This window comes from Eutrema salsugineum, unplaced genomic scaffold (genome assembly GCF_000478725.1).
Source record: "Eutrema salsugineum unplaced genomic scaffold, Eutsalg1_0 scaffold_20, whole genome shotgun sequence".
Lineage (NCBI taxonomy): Eukaryota > Viridiplantae > Streptophyta > Magnoliopsida > Brassicales > Brassicaceae > Eutrema > Eutrema salsugineum.
In genome coordinates, this window is record NW_006256828.1 from 2,410,185 (window position 1) to 2,433,789 (window position 23,605).

Below are 23,605 nucleotides of genomic sequence, written 5' to 3' on the forward strand. Positions count from 1 at the left end.
AAGAGGGAAGAAATACCGTATACGTTATAATGACAGCAGATAACCAAAGTTTTCAGTTTAACTTTGGCAAATCCAAAACGGAGACGAGCAAGTTCAATGTCCCTCTCAATGCCCCTACTCACATGCCAAATTCAGTAAACTGCATTTTTGTCTTTTATATTTTCATTAGCCTTTGTTTGGCGTCGTACAAGGCTAAACCTTATTCGGACACATGTCGACTACTGCCATCTATCCAATCGCCTAAACACAACCGAAGACAGTTTTTAGATTTGCTGAAACAGATGTCTTTCTCTTATGCATACCCAAATGGTCACTGTTAATTACAGAGACAACACGTAATAAAACCAAAAGTCTCTCTTATTCTTTTGTCTTCAAGTTCTGAGCAGAAAATAAAAACATTTTGAAGAACAGAGCAGTGAAGAAAACACGCTTGAGTTTGATGAGCAGATCACTTGATAGGTCTCTATGGCTCTCCTCCAAGCTCCACTCTGAGGTTGTCATACGGATACACTCGTGGTGTCTGCAGCAACAACACAGTAATAGATGATCATGAAATGGAAAAACAAGTACCACAATGAGATGACAAAAAAAACACAAAAGCAGATAGTTGAGACGTCATAGAACGACTTCTAGAGTAAATGAACAGCAGCAATTCATCTCACGTACAGACAAGAAGCCAGAAAGCATCTTCTATCTTCTTAGCCCTAGTGTGCTGTTCAACTTCCATAACTTGAAATTCATTGGAATAAGACTCATAGTATAGCCTTGATACAAAGTCATGACGCTTGGCCAGTGGCTACTAAGAGAACTAACTCATAGACTAACGGGACGAACATTAAAAAAAAAAGCAATTCATTTCCTAAAGACTATATTAAGAGATTATCTTCAGCTCGTATATTAATCAGGAATAATAATAGACTTTAGCAGCTGATACACCTCTAGCTAGAGGCTTCATGTTTTTACTTACACGCGTATGAGCTTAAGCATGTACCGAGTTCCCAAAAACATTGTGGGTGTTTCTTTCAAATGCTCCTAACAACTATGCACAGGCTCAATCAACTAAGCAAGGATAATGAAAACAATGCGGATAAAAGATCCTCTCTTTCAATACTTTGGTCAGAAGCAAAAGCAAACCGCAAGACTTAGTTTATGTTCATAAACAAGCAAAAATGCAAAAGCTTAGAGTTAAATATTGCGGCATTAAGCAGATGAAGAAAAGAGCATTCTGTTATGCGAGTAAATTTTTGGTGAACTCTATATTTTCTCTTCACATTTCGCTGATGGGTTATCTAAGATTCCGACAATAACCTTTATATCAGAAATAAGCCTATGCCAAGTATATGTTTTCATATTAGTGACATCAAAAATGACAAATGTGGTTGATGAATCCAATTCAAAGTAGATTAACAGAATAGCAGAAGGTAAGATTTTGTAGCAAGATAATGACTACTTCCTGCGTATTCTGGCTGAATCAAGACGCGAAATCACACTCAGGACACCACAATGAGAAGGCATTTGCGTAGTGCGAAAGATGAATCACATAAGAAGTTGAAAGATTTTCACTTACAAATGGAACCTTTGAAGCTTTATCGTTCAAAACAGCGAGCAGACCCAGAGTCGCAAAGAACCCTAAACCGCCACACAACCATCCCAATGCTTCGTACTGTTTCAGTCATATCCAAATTCGATCAGAAAAATAAACAATTGATTTACGCCGATAAACATTAGAAATCGTAAGAGAATCCAAAAACCAACCTTCCCGACGGTATCAGCAATCCGATCTATGCAAGGCTCTGGAAACGCAGTCCCGTTGTCCCACATCAGCTCGTCGTTAACCGAAAGCTGAGACGCAATTAGGGAAAGGGTCTTCAAAATCGAAACAAATTTCGGAGAATTTAAAATTACAGGGATTTTGACTCACCGGCTTATCGGGGACGATGTGTTTGCCGACAGGGAGACCCATGCCGGCGCGTTGGCGGAGAGAAGAGGCGGCGGATCTGGCAACAACGCCGTTTCCACCCATGATCCGTGAAGCCACACCGCTCAATCGTCCTGCCATTTTCCTTTCTTCGATGTTTTTTTTTCTTTTGGGTTTCACAGGTTTCTCGTCTTCTTTCTCTTGGAGATCCCAAAAATCGATTCAGATAGAAGACGGCCGGTACTGATCCAAGTACTTAAACGGCGTCGTTAAGATATCAACCCTCTAGCTCAACCGGAGGTTTTAGTATTGTTAAATCTTTTGAATTTAAAAGTCTGTCTGTATACAATAACAAACCTTCAAAACTAGTTTTGATGAAAATCTTATGGGATGCTGCTACGCCAATACCATCTTTTCATAACTTGTATGTTTATAAGTAAACTCTTTGGGACATTTTTGCTTTCTGGTTGTACATTTTATTAAGACTGCGAATGGAGTGACGATGTTCAGATAAAATTGAACATAAGGCTTTGTCATGTTGGACGTGAGGAACAGTCACCAAAGAAGAGATTTTACTTTCGACAAATTAATACATTGTGGGTTCATCCCAATTTTGATGTGCTTGTTACAACTCGATCTCGGACAATGAAATTATAAGAATTAAATCTGTACAAGTATATGAATTTTGTTTTTGTTAGTGCATTCTAGCTTTGTGTCTTTCTATAAATTCATCTAATATCTATTGCTTCTAACTGGAGCTTCTCTGCTTTAGATGCTCATTCTTTCTGGTCTTCCCGAAGCTTGGCCAAAACTATGTCTCTGTTTCAACGAGCAAACTCGATAAATGCAATGACTTATACAAAATCTTCTTAGGTACTATATATATGTAATCTTTCGAATTTAAAGTCTCTATACAATAACGAACCTATAAAAAATGGTTTTGATAAATTCTCATGGGATGCTTCTCTTACTTAAAATGATTTCATCATCGAATGTTAGAATCTTTCTTGTTAAGAAAACACTGATAATGGTTTGTCTTTTCTTTGATTCTTTTTTTTGGGAGAACCTTTAAAAACAACTAAGCCTGGTCTCTTGTAAATGCCAAATATGGATCCAAATGGAGGTGTTTATTCTTAACACATGAGTTGTTTGGCAATTACTCATAAACCGGAAGCCTCGCCCTCGAGAAGCATACAGGAGCTTTGCTTTGTTGACTTTTTTATATATATGAAGAAGAGCTTTGCCTTTGCATATCCGAACTTCTCTGTGTTCCACTTTCACTATGGATATATCAAAAGAAATGACTATCCATGGCTTCTTTGGCAACATGTCGAAGAAGAGGAAGTGCGAAGGTTGACGCTTCCCAGGTAAACACGGCCACTCTCATCGTGCTCATACACGTTCTTAACCTCAGCATAGAATCTCACCTCATTCTCATTAGCAAGCACGTCAACATCATCACCACAAACGCCTGGCACATCCACTGAAAAGAAAAGACCTCCTTTAGCTATTGGTTCTCCAACGAATGGTCCCTTACGACCTTTCACCAAAAACGGATGATCCTCCAGGTATCTTCCTGATTTACCTGTCGAGCGATTCAAACAAAACAAACAAACAAAAACAGAGCTTTTACAACAATGGTGCAAAGGCAATAGTGATGGTGACTTTAGGTAGAGGAAAGGATCGAACCAGTGAAAGGAGGCACAGTGAGAGTACACTTGTTCTCATGGTCTTTGACCTTGACCCTTGAGACAATCATCCTTAAGACTCCATGTTTCATTTTGGCCTCCACGCCGGTGATCTCGCAGCAGTCACAGCCAAGACCAGCGGATCCAGAGTATTCACGAGCGCCTTCCATCTTGTTAGCGATAGTTTCGCCTGAGAAAAGAACAATCTTTTTCCTCACTTCGTCGACTCTGTAGCGAACGGCATCGTCTGGAACACCGGGCAAGTCAACCCTCACATACAGATTATCATTCTCGAAAATCTTCACCTGGATGAATCCCTTTGGACCAGCTTTTTGGAACTGGTTGTTGGTAGCGTAGAGACTATCTGGAGAGAATAAAAATGAGAGAAATCGTAAATAGTAAGTTACTAGAAAGAATACACAAAAAATCCCTAAAATAGACTTACTAAAGACTAACTGAGCTGAATATTTTAGTTTCCTGGACTAAGAACCAAAAAAGGTAAAGACTTTGCACCTTGTTCACGGTTTTCTTAGAAAATAATAGAAGAGAAAGGAGAAAAGATTTTAAAGCGTGATGTGGCAGTCTACGGCTGGCTCTTTAAAGCGTGAAGATGAGATTAACCAAAATTAATGTTAAATTTAACTCAAATTGCTTTGCCTTTTGAATTGTTATCGTGAAAAGAACCGGAGAGTAGTAGTACGATGACGTCTGCGATATTACAGAATCAAAATCCTTTCACATGCGACAAAACATGGAAACGAGGCAGGCAATTCTCGTTTCTCTCTCTTTATTTCAAATCTTTTACATAATAATTCAAACATGGAAGACGCTGACGTCAGCGTTGCGTTAGGGCAAAACAGTGAGCTGTCAACTTTTTTTTTTACTCCCTCTATTTACTTTTTATATACGACAAACAAATTACAATGCAATGCAACGTCTCCTTTTTAATATTTTTGCTCCAAACATCTCTCTTCTAAAATTTACAATCGTCTTTTATATGATTTTTTTTTTCGTTATTTTCAACTTTATTGTTCATGGTTATTAATCATTACGGTACTATTTAAAGTTTGTTACTTTTCTGAAACAGCCATTAAACATTGCGTTATAGGCTCAAATGAATGTTTTGATGACATTAATCAGATATGATGATATATACCAGAAGAAAATGAAAAGCAATAAACGATGGTTTTATTTAGTGTTTATCCAGTTAATATTCACATACGACAAGAAAAAATCTACAATGCAATGCAACGCCGCCTTTTTTAATTTTGCCACACAATACATCTCTCATCAGAAGTTTACGACCATTTTTTAGATGTTATCCAGTTATTTTCACCTTTATTCTTCATGGTTTTTAAGGTACTATTTAAAGTTTGTTACTTTTTTGAAAATCACACCATTAACCACATCTCGTTACATACTCAAATAAACGTTTTGATGGTATTAATCAGATGATAAAGAAGAAATGAAAAGCACTTAACCATAGAAAAGATAAACGTAAACCATGCTGCAACACAGTCGACGTCATCGATACACTTTTAATTAAAAGCCAGAAAAGGAAAAAAAAGTTATAGAGAAGACCATAAACCCTTGAAATACCATTACGAAAGCGAGACAAGACGATAACGACAATACCAACTTAAACATATAGAGTCGACGTCACACAAACACTAGAGACCCATTTATTAAAAACCATAACAGAAAGAGAAAAAAAAAAGACCGTAAAACCCTAGACCTAGACACACCATTATTTAAGAGACAAGAGAGACGAGACAGATAAAAACAAAGACGTACGACTCAAGCCACGTTGTCTCTTGTGACATTTAAATTCAGCATCTTCTCGGTGAAAGTAAGCTTGATGTTTGAGCCTGGGACCTTAGGGACAGTGATCCAGAGCACACCATTGAGAAGCCTAGCCTTAGCTCCTTTCGCCACGAAACCCGCCGGGTCGAAAACAATGGAGCCTCCGTATTTGCGACCGTCGTGGTTGTACTCGGGCAAGACGGGTTCGTCGGCGAAGAAGTGGAGGTTGTTGCCATTGACCCAGTAGACGAGGTCTGACGCGGGACACCCAGGCAAGTCTAACCTGTAGATTAGGCACGTGTCCGTCTCCTTCACCTCGTACACAGCATCGCTACCAGTTTTCTGGAATCGGTTCCTCGCTACAACACCAAAAAAGAAAAAGAAAAAAACGCTCAGAGATTAATCACTGAATATATAGAGAGATTTAACAAAAAGAAAGAGAAAAAAAAAAACAGAGTTTGTAAGAGAAAAGAAGAAGGAAGACGTACGGATAGGTGGGAAATGCTTCGGCCAATCTTTATTTCCGTAGCAATTGTTTCCGCCGGTGCTGCCTGTTTCACTCATTCTTAAAACGACGCTGTTTTTGCTGTTTTTTTGCTGTTTTTTTGCTGTTTTTGGATAGTGGAGTGTGTGTGAAAACGTGAGTGAGAGTGCCACTTACTATTTATAGCGGAGAGGATAATGAGATATTGTGTAGGTTTGGAAGATGCTTCTAGTAACTTAATATGGGCCTAGAAATTTAGCTTAAATCCAGATGGGCCTGATTATCGGCCTAGTATGATTCGCTTAAATTCACCACAATTTTATTGGTTTGAATTTCAATCTGATCTTGTTGGTGTAGCTTTGGGTGTGTAATATAGGACATTTCTTCTGATAGTATTTTATCTGAGATTTTCTGGGAAGATGTTGTTATGAGTGTGACGCTTGTGATTAACTACAATGGCTTGAAGATCATTAGTGTGACAGAGTAAGTGGAACTGATACACAAAATACAAAATGATTTCCGAATGAATGAATAAAATAATTATTAATATCAGCAAGCTAGGTCATTTGATGGATCAAGCTTTATATCAACTTGGTTTAAATCAGCTATGGGAAAAAAGTTTAGATCGTGAAAACAATTGACATGAATCACATACGACAAAACAAACAAAATACATGAATTGTGACCTCTCTTTTCTGTCTTCATTTTCAAATTTTTACAGAGGAAACATTGAATTAGCCGCTGACGTCAGCGATCATCTATGTTAAAATTACGAGCTGTCAAATTTTCTACTCCCTTTTCTTCTTTTCGCAGCATATTTTATTTGTTGTATGAGTTTTCACCCCACAATTTTTAAAAGATGTATTTTTTTTTCCTTTCTCTTGAAGTCGATCTCTATAAATGTTTCTCCATTTTTTTCTAGTTCACATCTATTTCCATTTTTTTTCTTTCTTTATAATTTTTATTATTTAGGATATAAAATTCAAAGCTTTTTTAAAATTTGAGACAGTTTTATTTATTAGTTCCAAAACGTTCTTTTTTGTGGGGGAGGGGTTTAAAATCAATCGAAACAAACGCTCTTGACATAAAGATAACAAATTAAGAAACGTTCTGATAACACTAATCATTCGATTTAGAAGAAATTAACAATCACTAGCTAGCTAGTATTCAAACATAAAAGATAAACATAAACCAATGTACGAGCTATATAAATCTCATTATATATGAGACTTGAGGAGACGGAAGAGAGGACGATTCAAACCAAGCCTGCTCTTTTTATCTTACGAATAAACCATCTACTCGATGAAATCATTCTTGGCGTTTTGACCTGCGTTCTTAGGGACGGCGTTGAATTGATCCAGAGAAGCTTAACATTTGCTTCCTCGACGTCTCCATATTTGCGCCCGACGTGGACCATGGCATGACTGATTCGTCGACGAAGGATTATAGGTTTGGAAAGGGCCTTACTTAAGCTATTATGGGTCCATCAATCGGCCCATATATTATAGTTCCAAACGAGCTCTCAAATTACCAAACTTAACGAATCCCAAGAAATTGAAACTGCTTTGATTTGGGGAAATTAGGTTTTCTCAGTCTCGGTAGAGTTTGGTGCAGATGTTATTGATAAGGATGGATGCAGCTTCTAAATCGTGATCAAGTAGGTACGTACATTTATTTCCCTCCAATTTTCCACATACATTGCTAAGCTCCTCTAACTTTTAGTTTAGTGAGCTATGATTCTTGATTATTGCTGAATTAATGAATTTCATTAGAGTCATCTTATGAAAGCTAGCCTCTGGTCTAGAAATTCATTCAACACAGTGCTCGTAAACTTCTTAATTCTCGAATAATTTCATTTTTAATCTTATCAAAAGCTCGTATCTTGCATTTGAAAATGTTGCAAAACCTTTGATCCTTACGTTTTCGGTGGTAAAAGTTGCCATTTTTCATTCGTTTAGAGCTTATTCATTTTGTGGAGTATATAATTTGATTCATACAAGTGGTAATTACTGTTTTGGTTGTCCGTGTTTTATAATTTAACCTATTACAGCAACAGCAACAGGGTAATCTCAAGCAAAACATGATAAAAGTCTAAGCTTTGGATTTAACGAGAAAACGAAAAAGTCTAAGCTTTGGAAAGAAGAAGAAAAAGTGGGAGAAGAATCAGAGTAAAGCTACTAAGTATTGTTCTGGCTTGGAGGAGTTTCCGTTGATGGTGCAGAGTCTAAGGTGTGTTGTTGTGAGAAGATAGAAGTCCGGCAAGTAGGACAGGAGGAGCGGGAAGAGAGCCACTTGTTGATACACTTGACATGGAACCCATGATGACATTTCTCCAGCACTTGGATACTCTCGCCTTGCTCGAATTCGGACAAGCAAATGGCACACTCTGCTTCTGCTCCTGCAAGCTCAAGGTCGGAGGAGTAGACAAGCGTAGGAGTTGGTATGGTGGATGAAACATCCGCCTCAGGATCAGGCTTGTGGTCTTCGTCGTCAGTCTCGAGAGTTGGCCGGAGAAAGCAACGAATTGCAGCGTAGAGAGAGAGAGCACAGATGAGAGCAGAGACGAGAAGGATGAGGAGGACGGATGCGTTTGCTTGGAAGTCAGTAGAGTCGGAGTAAGGCTTCCATCTGCAAGTATGGGAGTTACATGCTGGAGAAGCAGAGGACAATGGTGAAGCTGCAACTTGTGCTGCTAGCAAACGCATCGTTTATGGGTTCTGTTTTTGCTTTGGAAGAGAGTCTCTCGTAAAAGCCTTATAGAGAGAAGTGTGGGGACAATGGCTGCGTTTCCAGTGAAGTCTTGAAGCTCTCAGAGAGTTGAGGGATTAGGATGTTTCGTCTCTATTTTGAGGACTGTAACTTCGCTTCCTCTCTCTCTTTTTGGTCCACTTCACATAAATGGATATTATTGTGATTGATGATGGATAGCTCTTTGTCCTCTTGGCTTATCATCATCCACATGTTTGCCACATGTCGCCTTCACACTACGTTGCCTACATTCTAGGCAATACGTTTGCAGCTCTTTTTTTTTAATTCGTATTCATGCTTGAATATGTCAATATCTTTGATTTATAAAAGAAAAGGGAGAAAGACAAGAGCATAATACACTTCATTGTTTCTTTGTCTCTTTATATCACTCGGTTTACATTTTTTTTCTTTTCAAGATCAAAAGAAACAAAACCCCAAAATTAGAAAAAAAGGGTTGAAAGAACAAACTATAACAACAATCAAAATAGTAAAAAAAAAGGTAAAGAAAAGCTTTAAGCTTTTTTTGAACAAATATATATATTTTTAATTTCTTCCTCTTCTAAAAACTTTCTTCTGCAAATAGCCAAATCATCATCTGATCTCCATGGAATAGTTTTTTCTCACTTCTCTAAGCTGCAATTCCTGCAACAACACCATTTTCATATGTTCATCAGATTTTCCCAAAAACATAAATGTTCAAATTCTCATATGAATAAGGTGGTCAACATTCATACCTCCGTTTGGTTGCCTATTGATGTATCCAGCTGGTCCTCTAGACATGAAGTCTAATGCTCCCATTCCCAATCTTTCCTCCGCCTTTGCAGGCAGCGAAAGCCATGCTGAGTCGCTGTACAAAGAGTCTGCCTCCAAGCTGCTTGAGCCGCTGCTGTAACCACCAAAAGGACCACCTCTCATTGCTTCTAATCCTACGCCTCCTCCCTCACTGCGGTAGCTATTACGTGCACGTGCAGCTGTTCCCCAGTTGTCTCCGATGCTGCCTAGTGAAGACACTCCAGAGCTTCCACTGAAGCTACTTCTAGATATCGGTGAGTTTGACATGTAACCTAGACCACCATTTCCCCATAAATGGTTCTTTGTTGCTGCATTTAGCACAGAACCGTTCCCCACACTAGCTCCTCCCGACTCAATCTGGCTACCGTACCTGCTAAGACCCGCAGCATATCCTGGGCTAAAGGGCCGTCCAAAGCCTCCATTGGAACCAGCTCCATAGTTCTGAGTCTGGTCTTGCTCAAAATTCAGCTCGATTCCATATCCATGTCCAAACGGTGAGAATCCGCCCCTATTACCTACTGCTGGACTGTACCTAACTTCAGGTTTGACTCCATAACCGGAGATTGGACTCGGGCTGAATCCTTGGGTGTACTCGTTCAGCAGCAATGCACTGATTCTACTACTGCCAAAGCTATTTACATTCATTTGGTTCCGGATTGGGTTCAGAGCCATTTCCTTAGGAACAGCCAGTTTGACCTCCACCATCTTGCCGTTGAGCTCGTGGAATGTCCTCTGCAGCACTTTGTCTACAGCCTCCTCTGAGTCATAAGAAATGAACCCAAAGCCTCTCGGTCGCTGAGTTCTGTGGTCATACATCACCACAACATCCGTGATCATCCCAAACTGAGCAAAGTACTTCTTAAACTCAGCCTCTGTCACCGATGAAGCCAAGCCTCCCACAAAGATCTTTTTGCTGTGTGCTGGGCCAGGTGATCCCTGGAGGCTGCTGTTACTTTTGTTAAATACTGAGTGATCATCTCTTGGAACTGCCTTCTTCGCCTCAACCTGTGATCATGGAGAAAAGAACCCACACTCAGCGTTGGTTAATTCTTGTTTAGTGAATGAATATAAATGTTGGCGCAGAAAATTTAGCATTCTAATTCATTGTCAACAAGTTTCTTCAACCAATACTTGAACTTGAGAATCTGGCAAATCATGGAGCTTTGTCATCCTTAAGAATAAATCAGACAGAGTTAGATTAAGCACCATGAGACGATCCAAGTTTTACTTTATTATGAGTGAAACACAGCTTTTTGACCAAGATCAGCATATATATATTAATGAGAGAGACGACATGTTCTTTCTCTTTTGCTTTTGTTGCTTCCTTACGCTGACTGTGACAATGTAGACTATAGAGTCTAAAACAGGAATGAATAAAAGAGAATAGCTTTGCTTCGAGGAGCAGCAACCTCTAATTCAAGGCAACTAATCATTGAAATGAAGCAGATTGACATTGAAGCAATGTACTTGTGTTGGTTTAAAGGGATTTTGTTGGAAAACTTACAATTTTACCATCAATAACGTGTCTGAGCAAAACGACTCTCTCAGCAACATTGGGGTCAGCGAAGACAACGAAACCAAAGCCACGAGCACGACCAGTGGCTCGATCCTTCATGATCACCGCCTCTAAAACCTCACCGAAACTCTGAAAATACTCGCGAAGACAATCTTCGCTGGTCTCCCAAGAAATCCCACCGATGAACAGCTTACAAGATTCCATTTCCATTCTGCAGAAGAGAAAACAATAAAAGGGTTTGTTCTCGAGTAAGTATCTACATCTCGATCTAGCTGAAAACATCATCTATATTTGAAAACCCAGAATCTCATTAAAAAATGAGGATGAAGAGAATCGAATCCAGCAAACCTTATGGGAAGAAAATAGGATGTATCGATGAAAAAGAAGAGCTGGGTCTTGATCGGATTCTCTGAACCGATCGACCCACGATCCTGGATTCCTGCAAAAACAAACACACACACACACATCACACATGGGTCGATCAAAAGGTGTAAGTTTTGAAAGAAGAGATCAAAAAACAGAGAAGAGAAGAAAAGTTCGAGAGAGAATCTATATAGTACCGAAATTTAAGAAAACGGAGAAGAGGAAAAACGAGATTGAAATCTAAAAAGATTGGAGAGGAAGCTTAAATAAGAGGGCGTGAGGCCCTCTTTTTCCTCTCTATTTTTCGTCCAATAATAAAAATTTACTGTTTTTAATTCGGAAATGGGCAGAAAAAAAAAACCAAAAAGGATTGACAAAAAAATGGATGATGGAGTTTGTGCAGCAGAGAAGAGAAGAGAAAACAGAAAAATGGGATTCGCTAAAAGAAAAAGGAAGCTCCTTCTTACGTTTTGTTTTTTATATGGAATGTTTGGCTATCCTCTCTTCTTCCTTTCTAATTCTAAAGAGACGATGGCATTTTCGTCTTTTCATTCGATCTGTAATAAAAAGGTTTAATAATTAATTACCGACGTTTTGTTTGTTTTGTAGTACCAACCAATGTGTGCACCTTTTTACCCATAAGTTTCAAAAAATCTTAGCCATTTTTAAGTTACATACAAACTTTGATTTTCAAAATTTATCATGAATAAGACATGGGACGAATTATCCGACATAATTACAGGTTTTACCATGATTTATTCTTACAGCTAGACTATTTCATCCAAATTCATTTTTTCTTTTATAGAATTTTCTTCTGTTTCCATTTATTTTTAAATGTCATTTAGTTTTATCTTCACAGTAGATAACACAACAACATATCCATAGTAATCATCTAATTATGAAAAGATGCAACATGTGATTTTATACACAATAATTTTGATTGCAAAGATTTGAGCTTACTATAAAATGAAGATGGCATGATAAAAGCTTGGGGGGAATCAAAGTGGGCAGGAACATGGGGAATGGTTTGATGACGATAAAGATTGGCATCCCACAATGTTTATAATGTCCATATATTGCTTTTAAATAAAATTAATTTTTTGTAATGAATATTATTAAAATAATTCATCACCAAGTGGAAGATGTTTCAAAGACAGAAGGCATTCCTTGTGCATCCAAATTATTACCAACTTTCATACGCTTACTTTTTATTCATTAAACTAATCACTAATCTCTTGGTCCAATTATTATTTGGTTATCCCGCTCTCTTTTAGTGAATTATATCGTTTACTTTAACGAAATATAATTTTTACAAGTCAGATATCCAGCGTTGATAATCATATATTTACATCACATAGACCATATATTGTAAAACATATTGTCGTATTTACATCACGTTGGTTTAAAAAAAAAATTATAAACTATTCGCCCGTCCAACATTTTATCCCGAGTTTAATAATTCGGAAATTACCTACTAATTCCTTCAATAAGGTCTATTGATTAATAATTAAAGAAGAGACGTCATATGTTATATTATAATGGAAGACACATGGAATTAATCAATTTAATATCCTCCACTAACCATAGTACTTAGAGGCTAATAGCCTACGTATTACCAACTTATTTCTTATATAAAAAGGCTTGTTCTATTAATACCCACATGTTAAAAGACTAAGAAGACTTGCTAAATCGGGAAGTGAGGAGGACGAACACAACATGGGCCCACAATTTTATAAAAAGAAGATTGAAAGCCTAACTAATTAAAGAAAGTTAGGTTTCGCATCCTAAAATTTTATAATTGGCCCATATTTAATAATCTCAGTAATAATTTTGTGGCCCAAATATGTTTTCAAGTAGGCTGCATAGACTCTCTCTATCTCTCTCTGCTCTCTATCATTCTCCCGCTTCAGAGGAATAAGACCTAGAAAATAGAAGTTTCTCATTCGCAGAGTCGCAGGTATGGCTTTTTATTTTCAATCATTGGTTTCGATCGAGGCAATTTTCATCTGTGCGTTTCTATATGAAATTTGAGATTTTGAGATTTGATATTCAGCGTCTCCCATTTGTCTTAAGTCTCAATATGTACATCAAACATTGGGCTTCACTTGAGGGGAATATTCACATTGTTATCTTTTCTGGGAAGTTTGATACTTGGCTGGAAAATTATTCAACTTGAATTGTTCGTGTTTGGTTCAGTTTTACTCGAAGATGCATTGCATTAGGAGCTCAATCTTGCAACATGTGAGAGTCTCTGTCAGACCGGTTTTGCTCCTTGAGAAGGAGAATGCTTTCAAGAGTATTATTGGTAAAATGAATTTCACATCAGGAGATGGAGGGCAAGATCAAATCTTGAGTAAGGTTATTGAACTGGTGAAGAAGTACGACAAAACCAATGCCTCTAAGGTAAAACTGCTGCTGTTTCACTTTTTCTGTCATAGCGTTTTTTTGGGTGTGTGTGTGTGTGAAAAATTTGTAACATGTTTTAGTTGCACAGGTTACTGAAAGGGCTGATTTCCAGAAGGATTTGTCGCTGGACAGTTTAGACAAGGTGGAGCTAGTTATGGCTATTGAAGAAGAGTTCTCGATTGAGATCCCTGAAGAAAAAGCAGATAAGCTTACTTGTTGTGGTGATATTGCAAGCTACATAATCTCTGAAACCCAACCGAAAGCGCCAGAGTCCTGACTTGTCTCAGGCTTTCTTTCTTGTCTTCATTGTTCAGTTAATCAAAACTCTAGAGCCATGCTCTGTGTCTTTATATCAGCAAAATCTCATTTGGGCCAGTGCTGCTAAACCTTTCACCTGATATATTCTAATGTGATCATACTACTGTTTTACCAAAATCATGAGAGTCTTTACATATATGCGACGCAAACTCTTAATTACACCGTGGGAACATAAAAAACAATGTAGAGAGACTCGACTCGGTTCTGTGACTGAAGCGCCAGCTAAACAAGCGAGGACCATAACAAAAGAAATGTCTTTTTTTACAAAATGGATCTTTTTAAGAATTTTACTGTTTCTGTTTAAATCTTTTGTTGGAATGTTGATATCACGCAGCTTGCTATGATCTTGAACTGTGGCCCTGTAACCTGATCTTCCCTGAGGTGTAGACACGGGAGCCGTTGGTAGAGGAAACAAGTTTGATACGTTTGTGTATATTGGTAGAATTGTGGTAGCATCTATAGCGCTTAGGCACATGTACTGGCTTGATGAAACATTTGTTTTCCATGTCTGGAATTGCGTGGAGCTGGGAAGGAAGATCGATTTCAAACTCTCCCAAGTCATCAGTAACAGCCTTAATCCACTTGGATCTCTTCTTGTATCCAGTGTGGCACTTGATGGCAACAGTAGCACCTGTGAGGACCATGTTAAGTATTCAGATGATAGGCAAAACGCACAGGGACGCATGAATAGATTCATAAATACCTGGAATGGCGATGGAGTGAAGGTGAGGATGTGAAGTGTCGTCGCAGAGAAGAGACCCGGTGATGATCACGGAGGAGAGTTTTTGTTCACCGTAGCCAGCCATCTCCACCATCTCCGTTCTGGTCCATATCTTCCCTGAAGCTGCAAATGCTCCGTTGAAGAAGAAGAAGAAGAATAACAAGAAGCAACGGAGGATGAAGAAGCTTCCCATTTGAAAAGCAAAAGCAAGGTTTCTTTTTCTCTTTCCCTCAATATGAATATGTTTACTTCTGTTTAAGAAATGGAAGAAGCATGTTTGTGCATATATATGTATATAAGAAGTTAAAGAAGAGGAGGTATTTAAGGAGGGGAAAGACTCTTTGTGTGGCTTCAGGTCACACAGCTCTATACGGCAGTCTTTCTTTTACCCTTTTTCACATTCTTTATAAATAATCATATATACTTTCTATTTAGATATAGAAAACCCAATCCATGGCTGACTTTAGATGATAGGGTCAATTTTAGATCTCAATCTTTGAAATGAATCAATCAACCGTCGTTGAAAGAGAAAGAGAGACGGCACTTGGAAGCAATTACTGAGTGGTTCGCCTACTCTTTCATTCATCTTCTTCGTATAAATATTTATTAAATTTGGTGCAACGTTTTGTATAAAATGTGACGTTCCTCCTTTTCTTTATTAATTATTTCTTTCTCCATAAGTTAAAATTTGTGATGGAGTGGGAACCAAAGAATCAAGCCTACCCTCAACTGTACTCTCCCAAGTCTCACCAACATTTTAGCTTAAATGTTCAAAAAAAAAAAAAAAAAATTTCAGCTTTGAACAAAACACACAACATAGATTCGCTTTTGTGGATTTGGTGGCTTCGCCACGTGGCGGAATAGTCAATGGAGTCAGCACTATGCATTGGGTTTTGTTAACCAAACCACAGCTTCTCATATTTCCTTTAAAGAAAGAAAAGAGAAAGAGTATGGGCCGAAAGGAGCTTAGCTAGTTACAGATCCATCATATTTAATAGGCTTTTATCTTTACGGCCCATTACGTTTCCAGGTGGACAAGACGAACATTAATTATGGTCATTAGGAGCTTAACACAGCTGGATGTGGTGATTATAGTTCATTAATCACGAGCTTAGAAAAAGCAAAACAATGGTCGGGCCTATCGGAGACGATCGAGACCGTCAAATGTGGACAAGTGGACCCTACTCTTTTGAATAGCTGTCTGATCTGATTGGTCGATGCAGTTTGATGGCAATGAACCCCACCACACCCACATCCAAACCCCAATTCATCTCTTCTTACAAAAACAAAAAAAAAGTTAAAGACATTAAAACAAAAAAGGTAAAAATTGACCGATAGGTCGTTGAGTGGCAGTTACCCTCTGTCTCCCTAACGCCTTCTTCTTCGTCTCCGTGTTTTCCACGCGCCGATTTGTTCCTTTTTCTGTGTTGGCCACTCTCTTATTATGCGCGTGGGGAGGTATCTCCTCTAGACAAAAGGTGGGCTGGGTCCACTAACGGTCCACAACACGTGGCAGAGTCTTAAAGGGCTGTTTATCTCTCATTCCAATCCGACGGTTGAGCACGTAACCAGTTGTCAGAACCTTATCAGTAAATGGACGGTTAATATGATCTCACGTGTCAAGTGAACAGAAGTCGTGCTTCCTCGCTTTATATAAACTCCGGCGACTCCTTCACCACTGTGTACAATCCCAGCCGACACTTGAATTCTTTTTTAAATTGTTTGTATTTCTTTTTCGTTTCTAAAACCCTATTTTACTCGCTTCAGTCTCTCCAGTCTTAGTCAACCACTACTGAATCGTGAATCAATGGTTGAAGCCATGATGATTTGAAAAAAAGAGAGTAAAGTTTCAATCTTTTTCAAATTTCGTGTGATTTTCAGAAATGGGGGATTCCGATAGAGATTCCGGCGGAGGGCAAAACGGGAACAATCAGAACGGACAGTCGTCGTTGTCTCCGAGAGAGCAAGATAGGTTCTTGCCGATCGCTAACGTGAGCCGGATCATGAAGAAGGCCTTGCCCGCTAACGCCAAGATCTCCAAAGATGCGAAAGAGACGATGCAGGAGTGTGTCTCGGAGTTCATTAGTTTCGTCACCGGAGAGGCGTCGGATAAGTGTCAGAAGGAGAAGAGGAAGACGATCAACGGCGACGATTTGCTCTGGGCTATGACTACTCTAGGTTTCGAGGATTACGTTGAGCCATTGAAAGTTTACTTGCAGAGGTTTAGAGAGATTGAAGGGGAGAGGACTGGACTTGGGAGGCCACAGACCGGTGGTGAAGCCGGAGAGCATCAGAGAGATGCCATCGGCGGCGATGGCGGTGGATTCTACGGTGGTGGGTTGCAGTATCACCAGCATCATCAGTTTCTTCACCAGCAGAACCATATGTATGGGTCCACAGGCGGTGGTGGTGGCGACGGTGGAGGAGGAGCTGCCTCCGGTAGGACAAGGACTTAAAAGATTGGTGAAGTGGGTCTCTCTCTGTATATAGATACATATATACACGTGCCTATTCTTACCCATAGTCGTGATGTATAAGTATCATGTTGGTTATGTAAAATCAGATGTGCATTAAGGGGTTAGATTTTGCGGCTGTGTAAAGAGGATCAAGTGATGTTTAAAACGATAGGATTCGCTAACGGATCTGCTCCGTTCAATCTTTGTATGTAACTATTGGATTTGGATCGCATTGAATGCAAATATTTTTCATTTAGGGGGCGGGTTTGATGTTTTTGGTGAGAGTTAAGAAGATTTAAAGTGTCAAAATGCTTACATAGAGAGGCAGCAAAGAAACCAGCTTTGATGAAAACTGTGAGGACTGCTTTATTTGTTGAGGAAGAAGGTTAATGGCGAGATTGGAGGTCTCGGGTGTTGAGGTACAAGCTGCCAAGTTGATCAAATGCAGAGACGGGGAGAGGTGTGAAGCCTTGGTAGTCTCCGTTGGTTTTAGCAGCGCAAATATCTGTCATATACCTTAATAGCTCTTGATTCTGTACGAATGGTTGCTTCGTGTATTCCTCCCATGGCATCCACTAGCAGCATTTTCGAGAAAGAGAAGAGGTTTGTGAGTGTTTTGGTGGTGGAGACTTGAGAGATGCAATTAAGAAGGAAAAAAAAGATTACCTGAGCTGCCTCTATCTCTGACTCCTGTACAGAGATCTCCAAAGAAAGGGGCTTTAACATGCACACGAAGAACAAATCTGACTTTCCACAGAAAGTTTTGTGGCTCTGTCTGCCAGAATTGAAAACAGGTAAGAGTCAAGTTATGTTGCAAATATAACCAGATGATATGTGGTTGGAGTTGGAGATGGAACCTGAAAGCCAACACTTGGACAAATTCTGTATCCACCTATAAACGTGTGATTCAGATAAGAGAGAGATTAGCTCTTGGTCTCATGTAAAATGTAAAGGTGTTCCATGAAGAAAAGCTTACTCCAGTCTCTTCTTTCACCTCTCTGACCGAGCCATCATGGATGTCTTCACCCTGAGTCAACCCCAAAAGAGAAAAACAAAAAGTGCATCAGAGAGGAACTCAGTACTCCTGTTATTGGGATTTAATAAGAAGCAGCACCTCATTGACTACTCCAGTGGGGAACTTCCAGATACCTTGTCCTTGAAGTCTTCCTGTCTTCTCTTGAACCACCAGCACCTTTGGATTCGAATACAGAAACAGAGTTGTGATCAGTCTTGGAGATGTTCTAATAATACACGTTGAAAATCTTATCTCACCAGTCACCAGTCACCATACCTCTTTCTTGTCGTTAATAACAAAGGCACCTATGCCAACACGGTGAGATGCATTGGCAGGAAGCGTATTTTCTTCTTTGGGAATCCAATACACGAGCATCAAGTAGTTCTTCTCCGCGTGATGAAACCAGAATCCCTCCTACACGTAAACACACAACATGTTTGTGATATGAAGAATCTCCAAACAATTAACAATAGGGGTTTGAAGAAATCTGCTTGCGGGTAACAACACCTTAACAGCAGTTTCAGCAAGACCGATAAGCTCCTTTGGTATTTTGATCCACACTCCCTTCTTTCCCTGCGTACACAAATACGTTTGTAGCCAAGCATTACATCGGTTCAGAAACTATTAATTCACCATCTCTGTGGCATACGGAGCAATGTGTTAATGTAATGTGAAAGTTGAATTCCCTTTCCGGGAAAAGGGAATACACTTTCTTGCAAGTAACACAAAGTCTATGGCCCGCATTAGAATACAATAATTTTCCAAGAAGATGGTGACATTCACAATTTGTCACCCCAACTTTTTCAATGATTCTATGTAACAGAATGGTATCTATCTACATCGAATTCAGACTAACGAAATTTCTCATTTTTAATCCTATCTATCAGATGAATCTAGGGAAGAAGAAGAAGAAGAGCACCTGAAGAGTCCAGTTAGAGAGAGAGGATCGGAGAAGTGCAGAGAAGGCAGAAGGATCCATAGGCTGACTCATCTCCGTCATCACGCCACCGTATCTGTCTTCAACAGCCGGAAGCAGAGTAACGCCGGTTGCCTCCTCGCCGGACATCGGGTTTGTGGAGGAAGAAGCGGCCATGGATCTGTTCCTCGTCGTGGAGAAACTGTGAAACGCAGAGAACCCATCAGCCGGAAAACGCATAAATTGGGGAATACGTAGACTCCCATTAGTCGGTTTCATCAACAATTTGATAAAACCATAGCTTTTCGCTAAGCGGCAACTCATAATTCGTTGTTACTCGACCGAGAAAAAAAAAAAAAACAAACACAACTTTAAACTCAAGTACACAAGATTTGCCTTTTGGACCTTTACTTTCTCAATTCTCAATCACAATTATAATTTACGATGTGAGATTGTATATAACTGAAAAAAATCGAAACTACTTTAGCAGCTAAATGGATCACTCGTTTGAGCGTAGAGAACCTGTTTTCTAGTTAACGCACTTCCCTTCTCCCACCGTATGAAATGAAACCAATAACAAAGGAACGAACTTTCAGCCTTTAAATCTATTTTTATACTACACTATTTATCAAGATGACAAAAAAGAATATTGTTATTAAGCTAAGACATGAAAATTCAAAACTTTTTCTGTTTTAGAGTATGTCAGAAGTTAATAGGCGGACAAAGTCCTGGATTGTAATACACGGTTAGTAGAAAATAAATGTTACCCACGAATTACTTCGAACTTTTTCTCAGATCAGTGGCCCTAAGATTATATCTCAAATCTTAAGGATGATGACTTATCTAACATTTCTTAATTTCTCGCAAGTGTACATTTGATATGATTGAAAGGGAAGAAAATAGTGTCGGTATCTCCGCGGCCTACGCTGAGCCACACGTCCAAAAGTGTTTTGCCATTACACGAAACTGGATACAGTTCAGTGAATTACAGGACATATTCGGGTCGGGTCGGGTCGGGTCGAGTTGCAAAACTGGTAAGAAAACGACTGAAGTGAGGATAAAATGGAAGTTCTCCCGGTCGTTTGAGGGTATTAAGGTAAATGTACAGGCGCAACAAATTTTTGGTTTTTTTTACCCTTTGAACTGCTTTTACTTGGCCGGTCATCTCCTTTCACGCCGCCCATTTTTCTTGTTTTTTTACCTTTGCTTATGGAACTTCTCGCCGGCGACTGTCGGAAACGAGTCGGCGATGATTTTGCCGATGATGTTGACCCGTTCGATGGCTCCGATGGTGGAGGATGCCACTGGATGTACGGTACCGGTCAATCGGGGTCACTGAGAGCTCAAGGAAACGACGACGCTTTGGCTACACTCGCAGACTTGGCTTCGCCTCCTCAGAAACTGAAACCCATCAGGTGTGGCGTCCTTAAGCCCCCGTCGGAGGATCGACATCCTCTGGATATTCTCGCCGGAACCCTAGACAGGCTGCCGGAGATGGGGTTTCTTGGAGACGGCTGTTTCGAGGCTCCGTTGGGATCGAAGATTGCTGACGTGGAGGAAAGTGGTCAATTGACGCGTGGGTTTGCAAAAGATGATGTGGAAATGGAGTTTCAAGGTCGTGTCTCCAGACATCGCACCTCTTGGGATGGTGTGTCTCTGAGGTAATCAGCAGAGAAAATTGAAAAAAACAAAAGTTTAGAGCTTTTGTGCATGTTGTGTTTGGTAACACTGCAGTTTTTGGTGAAGTTTGGATCTGTTACTGTGAAAAGTTAATACTTTTCACGTTTATCAGAACCTTGTTTGGTAGACTTAAAACACATTCCTTTTGTTTATTGATGTTGCTCCGTTCACTTCGATTGGTTAGATTGGTTGAATATCTCAGCTAAAAGCATCCAACTTTCGTTGATAGCTTAACAGATGGATGTGGCCTCATTACAACCTTTTACAGTGATGGTTTACTCGGTTCTAAGTGCTGTTTGTACCACTTTTAAGTAGTATTAATCTACTGGTTGTTCTTGGATTTTGTGGACAGTATGTTCGAAAGGTGCAGCAAAAAATTTGTTTAGATGCTGAGCTTGGAAGAGTTTTTATCTGATACTCTTACATCTAGGATTGTTATTCGTGTTGGAATCTTTGACTTTTGACAAGTAGTCAGCACTGTCAATTGATGAACATTTTTTCTTGGTTTTGCAGCTCGTCTCTTGATAGCGATGATAGCGACTCTTCCCCAGGCGTTCGCAAGGCTCTCACGGGTAAAAGAAAGCGGAAAACGCGGGAAAAGCTGGAGCATTTCTTGGATAAGCTGGTGGGGAGTATGATGAAGCGGCAAGAGAAGATGCATAACCAGTTGATAAGGGTGATGGAGAAGATGGAAGGCGAGAGAATACGCCGTGAGGATGCTTGGAGACAACAGGAAATCGAGAGGATGAAACAGAGTGAAGAGGCACGGAAGCAAGAGATGTCTCGCAGCTTGTCTCTCATCTCTTTCATCAAAAGTGTTATGGGTGAAGAGATCGAGATCCCTAGTGCCTCTGATCCCCTTCCACAACCTCAGAATCTCCCCGCACAATGTAAAGACGAGAAATGTGAATCCGCTCAGACAAAAGGAGAGGCAAAGTTTGTGTATTCAAGCGGAAGAAGGTGGCCGCACGAGGAAGTGCATGCGTTGATAGCTAGCAGAAGCCAAGTGGAAGAGAAGACAAAGATTCACAAGGGTGTGCTATGGGACGAGATATCAGCACAAATGAAGGAAAGAGGTTACCAACGATCTGCTAAGAAGTGTAAGGAGAAATGGGAGAACATGAACAAGTACTACAAGAGGGTGATGGGAGGTGGGAAGAAACAGCCTGAGCACAGCAAGACCCGCTCATACTTTGAGAAACTAGGAAATTTGTACAAGACCAACTCAGGTAGTGCAGACCACTCCGGAGAGAAGGATGAATGAAGGTTCGAGTGAAAGATTAAGATTAGGTTTTTGGCACGCAAAACGGAAACTTGTAGATGATTTCTCGAGTTTTGTTTAAAATTTGATTCTGGTGTAGTTAACTCTACGACTTTGTATTTGTATGGTGTTGAGTTTAGAAGGTTCGAAATAAAGACAAAAACGTTGGTGATTAGGATCTTGTAACGGCTATGGGAGGCGAGACGGATCCTCGGTTCCATCGACTGTGGCTGACACGTTGTGGAGGTTGTGAGGTCTGCAATTACAAATGCCGACACTTGCCAAATTTTAGTTTTATTCCAAGTATTCTTTTCTCTCTCTCTCCCTCATCTTCTTCTTTTTCTTACAAATGCTTCTAAATCACGAGCATTGGTTTATTTATATATATATCTCACAAACCCAAAGTAGTGTAATTTGAAGACGGATATGGAACGTGGAGGCTTCCATGGCTACCGCAAGTTCTCCCTCAACACCACCACTCCTGATGAACCAGGTAGTGCCATTTTCAGTTTGTTCTCTGCAATTCCTACATTGTAATCATGTTCTCATGACCGAACAGTGAATGAAATAAGCAAATTAAGCTTTGTCAATCTTAGACTCATGTGCGCTAATGGCGCATGCAGACGTCATAGAAGCACAAACTTTTGCAACTAAAACATCTAACAAAACATTTATGCATTAAAAGTCAACTTTCTTACTTTGTTTTTGTTTTTGTTTTTGTTGGGTTCACCAGCGACGTTGTTGATGGCAGAGGGCAGCATGCATCTACCAGAATTCAACCAGCCTAACAAAACCGCTAATGGAGGTGAAGAGGAGTGCACAGTGAGAGAGCAAGACAGGTTCATGCCGATTGCCAACGTGATACGTATCATGCGGAGGATCTTACCTGCTCACGCCAAGATCTCAGACGACTCCAAGGAGACAATCCAAGAGTGTGTCTCGGAATACATCAGCTTCATAACAGGGGAGGCCAATGAGCGTTGCCAGCGGGAACAGCGCAAGACCATCACTGCTGAGGATGTCTTGTGGGCAATGAGCAAGCTAGGCTTTGATGATTACATCGAACCCCTCACATTGTACCTCCACCGCTACAGAGAGTTGGAAGGTGACAGAGGGGTTAGCTGCGGTGCTGGATCCGTTAGTCTCACCAGCGGCTTGGTGGTCAAGAGGCCTAATGGTACCATGGCCGAGTATGCAGCCTACGGGGCTGTGCCAGGGATTCACATGGCGCAGTACCATTATCGTCATCAGAACGGGTTTGCTTTCAGTGGTAACGAACCTGATTCTAAAATGGGTGGTTCATCATCGGGAGCAAGCGGCGCCAGAGTTGAACTATTTCCGACTCAGCAACACAAGTACTGAGAACAATGGCTAATAACGTTGACAGCTGACAGAGGGAAAGTCATAACTGTAGTAGGCGCAACTTCTAGTTTATGGGTTCAAGTTAAGCAAAAAACAATGATGCTTTATCTCTGTTTATCTTCTCTTTGAACGAACCTCTATCTTGTGGAACAGTGTGT

At 39.9% G+C, this 23,605-nt stretch overlaps 11 protein-coding genes across 12 annotated transcripts; 4 read left to right on the top strand and 7 right to left on the bottom strand.

The window, feature by feature from the left end:
- Positions 1–260: 260 nt before the first annotated feature.
- Positions 261–2,321, bottom strand: LOC18016357 (NADH dehydrogenase [ubiquinone] 1 beta subcomplex subunit 8, mitochondrial). The gene is made up of 4 exons (XM_006398392.2): positions 1,922–2,321; positions 1,756–1,842; positions 1,568–1,663; positions 261–520 (listed from the first exon to the last, which is right to left on the bottom strand). The coding sequence occupies exons 1-4, from the start codon at positions 2,057–2,059 to the stop codon at positions 464–466; spliced, it is 378 nt and encodes a 125-aa protein (XP_006398455.1). The 5' UTR covers positions 2,060–2,321; the 3' UTR covers positions 261–463.
- Positions 2,322–3,222: 901 nt separating this feature from the next.
- LOC18016358 lies at positions 3,223–5,134 on the bottom strand. The gene is made up of 3 exons (XM_006398393.2): positions 5,110–5,134; positions 3,608–3,970; positions 3,223–3,503 (listed from the first exon to the last, which is right to left on the bottom strand). Exons 1-3 carry the CDS (start codon positions 5,132–5,134, stop codon positions 3,223–3,225), a joined length of 669 nt encoding a protein of 222 aa, XP_006398456.2.
- A 142-nt stretch (positions 5,135–5,276) lies between these two features.
- On the bottom strand, positions 5,277–6,019 carry LOC18016359 (14.7 kDa heat shock protein). Its single transcript, XM_006398394.2, has 2 exons — positions 5,898–6,019; positions 5,277–5,768 (listed from the first exon to the last, which is right to left on the bottom strand). Exons 1-2 carry the CDS (start codon positions 5,971–5,973, stop codon positions 5,404–5,406), a joined length of 441 nt encoding a protein of 146 aa, XP_006398457.1. The 5' UTR covers positions 5,974–6,019; the 3' UTR covers positions 5,277–5,403.
- A 1,955-nt stretch (positions 6,020–7,974) lies between these two features.
- On the bottom strand, positions 7,975–8,873 carry LOC18016360 (RING-H2 finger protein ATL79). Its single transcript, XM_006398395.2, has one exon. The coding sequence runs from the start codon at positions 8,596–8,598 to the stop codon at positions 8,071–8,073; it is 528 nt and encodes a 175-aa protein (XP_006398458.1). The 5' UTR covers positions 8,599–8,873; the 3' UTR covers positions 7,975–8,070.
- Positions 8,874–8,989: 116 nt separating this feature from the next.
- Positions 8,990–11,742, bottom strand: LOC18016361 (heterogeneous nuclear ribonucleoprotein 1). Its single transcript, XM_006398396.2, has 5 exons — positions 11,510–11,742; positions 11,298–11,388; positions 10,938–11,160; positions 9,376–10,438; positions 8,990–9,283 (listed from the first exon to the last, which is right to left on the bottom strand). The coding sequence occupies exons 3-5, from the start codon at positions 11,157–11,159 to the stop codon at positions 9,270–9,272; spliced, it is 1,299 nt and encodes a 432-aa protein (XP_006398459.1). The 5' UTR covers position 11,160; positions 11,298–11,388; positions 11,510–11,742; the 3' UTR covers positions 8,990–9,269.
- Positions 11,743–13,152: 1,410 nt separating this feature from the next.
- Positions 13,153–14,073, top strand: LOC18016362 (acyl carrier protein 3, mitochondrial). The gene is made up of 3 exons (XM_024155271.1): positions 13,153–13,269; positions 13,509–13,715; positions 13,807–14,073. Exons 2-3 carry the CDS (start codon positions 13,521–13,523, stop codon positions 13,993–13,995), a joined length of 384 nt encoding a protein of 127 aa, XP_024011039.1. The 5' UTR covers positions 13,153–13,269; positions 13,509–13,520; the 3' UTR covers positions 13,996–14,073.
- Positions 14,074–14,118: 45 nt separating this feature from the next.
- LOC18016363 lies at positions 14,119–15,139 on the bottom strand. Its single transcript, XM_006398399.2, has 2 exons — positions 14,740–15,139; positions 14,119–14,667 (listed from the first exon to the last, which is right to left on the bottom strand). Exons 1-2 carry the CDS (start codon positions 14,948–14,950, stop codon positions 14,375–14,377), a joined length of 504 nt encoding a protein of 167 aa, XP_006398462.1. The 5' UTR covers positions 14,951–15,139; the 3' UTR covers positions 14,119–14,374.
- A 1,282-nt stretch (positions 15,140–16,421) lies between these two features.
- Positions 16,422–17,469, top strand: LOC18016168 (nuclear transcription factor Y subunit B-2). The gene has a single exon (XM_006398400.2). The coding sequence runs from the start codon at positions 16,641–16,643 to the stop codon at positions 17,211–17,213; it is 573 nt and encodes a 190-aa protein (XP_006398463.1). The 5' UTR covers positions 16,422–16,640; the 3' UTR covers positions 17,214–17,469.
- Positions 17,445–19,483, bottom strand: LOC18016364 (nudix hydrolase 2). The gene is made up of 8 exons (XM_024155222.1): positions 19,148–19,483; positions 18,736–18,801; positions 18,505–18,642; positions 18,328–18,405; positions 18,190–18,240; positions 18,071–18,105; positions 17,880–17,988; positions 17,445–17,788 (listed from the first exon to the last, which is right to left on the bottom strand). Exons 1-8 carry the CDS (start codon positions 19,466–19,468, stop codon positions 17,600–17,602), a joined length of 987 nt encoding a protein of 328 aa, XP_024010990.1. The 5' UTR covers positions 19,469–19,483; the 3' UTR covers positions 17,445–17,599.
- A 456-nt stretch (positions 19,484–19,939) lies between these two features.
- LOC18016167 (trihelix transcription factor GTL1) lies at positions 19,940–22,576 on the top strand. Of its 2 annotated transcripts, none has more exons than XM_006398402.2 (3): positions 19,940–20,805; positions 21,338–22,090; positions 22,262–22,576. In XM_006398402.2, exons 1-2 carry the CDS (start codon positions 20,354–20,356, stop codon positions 22,086–22,088), a joined length of 1,203 nt encoding a protein of 400 aa, XP_006398465.1. In that variant the 5' UTR covers positions 19,940–20,353; the 3' UTR covers positions 22,089–22,090; positions 22,262–22,576. The 2 variants fall into 2 exon arrangements, with proteins under 2 accessions (XP_006398465.1, XP_024010989.1); XM_024155221.1 differs by lacking the exon at positions 22,262–22,576 and adding an exon at positions 22,226–22,260.
- LOC18016169 (nuclear transcription factor Y subunit B-6) lies at positions 22,251–23,585 on the top strand. Its single transcript, XM_006398403.2, has 3 exons — positions 22,251–22,388; positions 22,494–22,578; positions 22,819–23,585. Exons 2-3 carry the CDS (start codon positions 22,512–22,514, stop codon positions 23,445–23,447), a joined length of 696 nt encoding a protein of 231 aa, XP_006398466.1. The 5' UTR covers positions 22,251–22,388; positions 22,494–22,511; the 3' UTR covers positions 23,448–23,585.
- Positions 23,586–23,605: the final 20 nt, after the last annotated feature.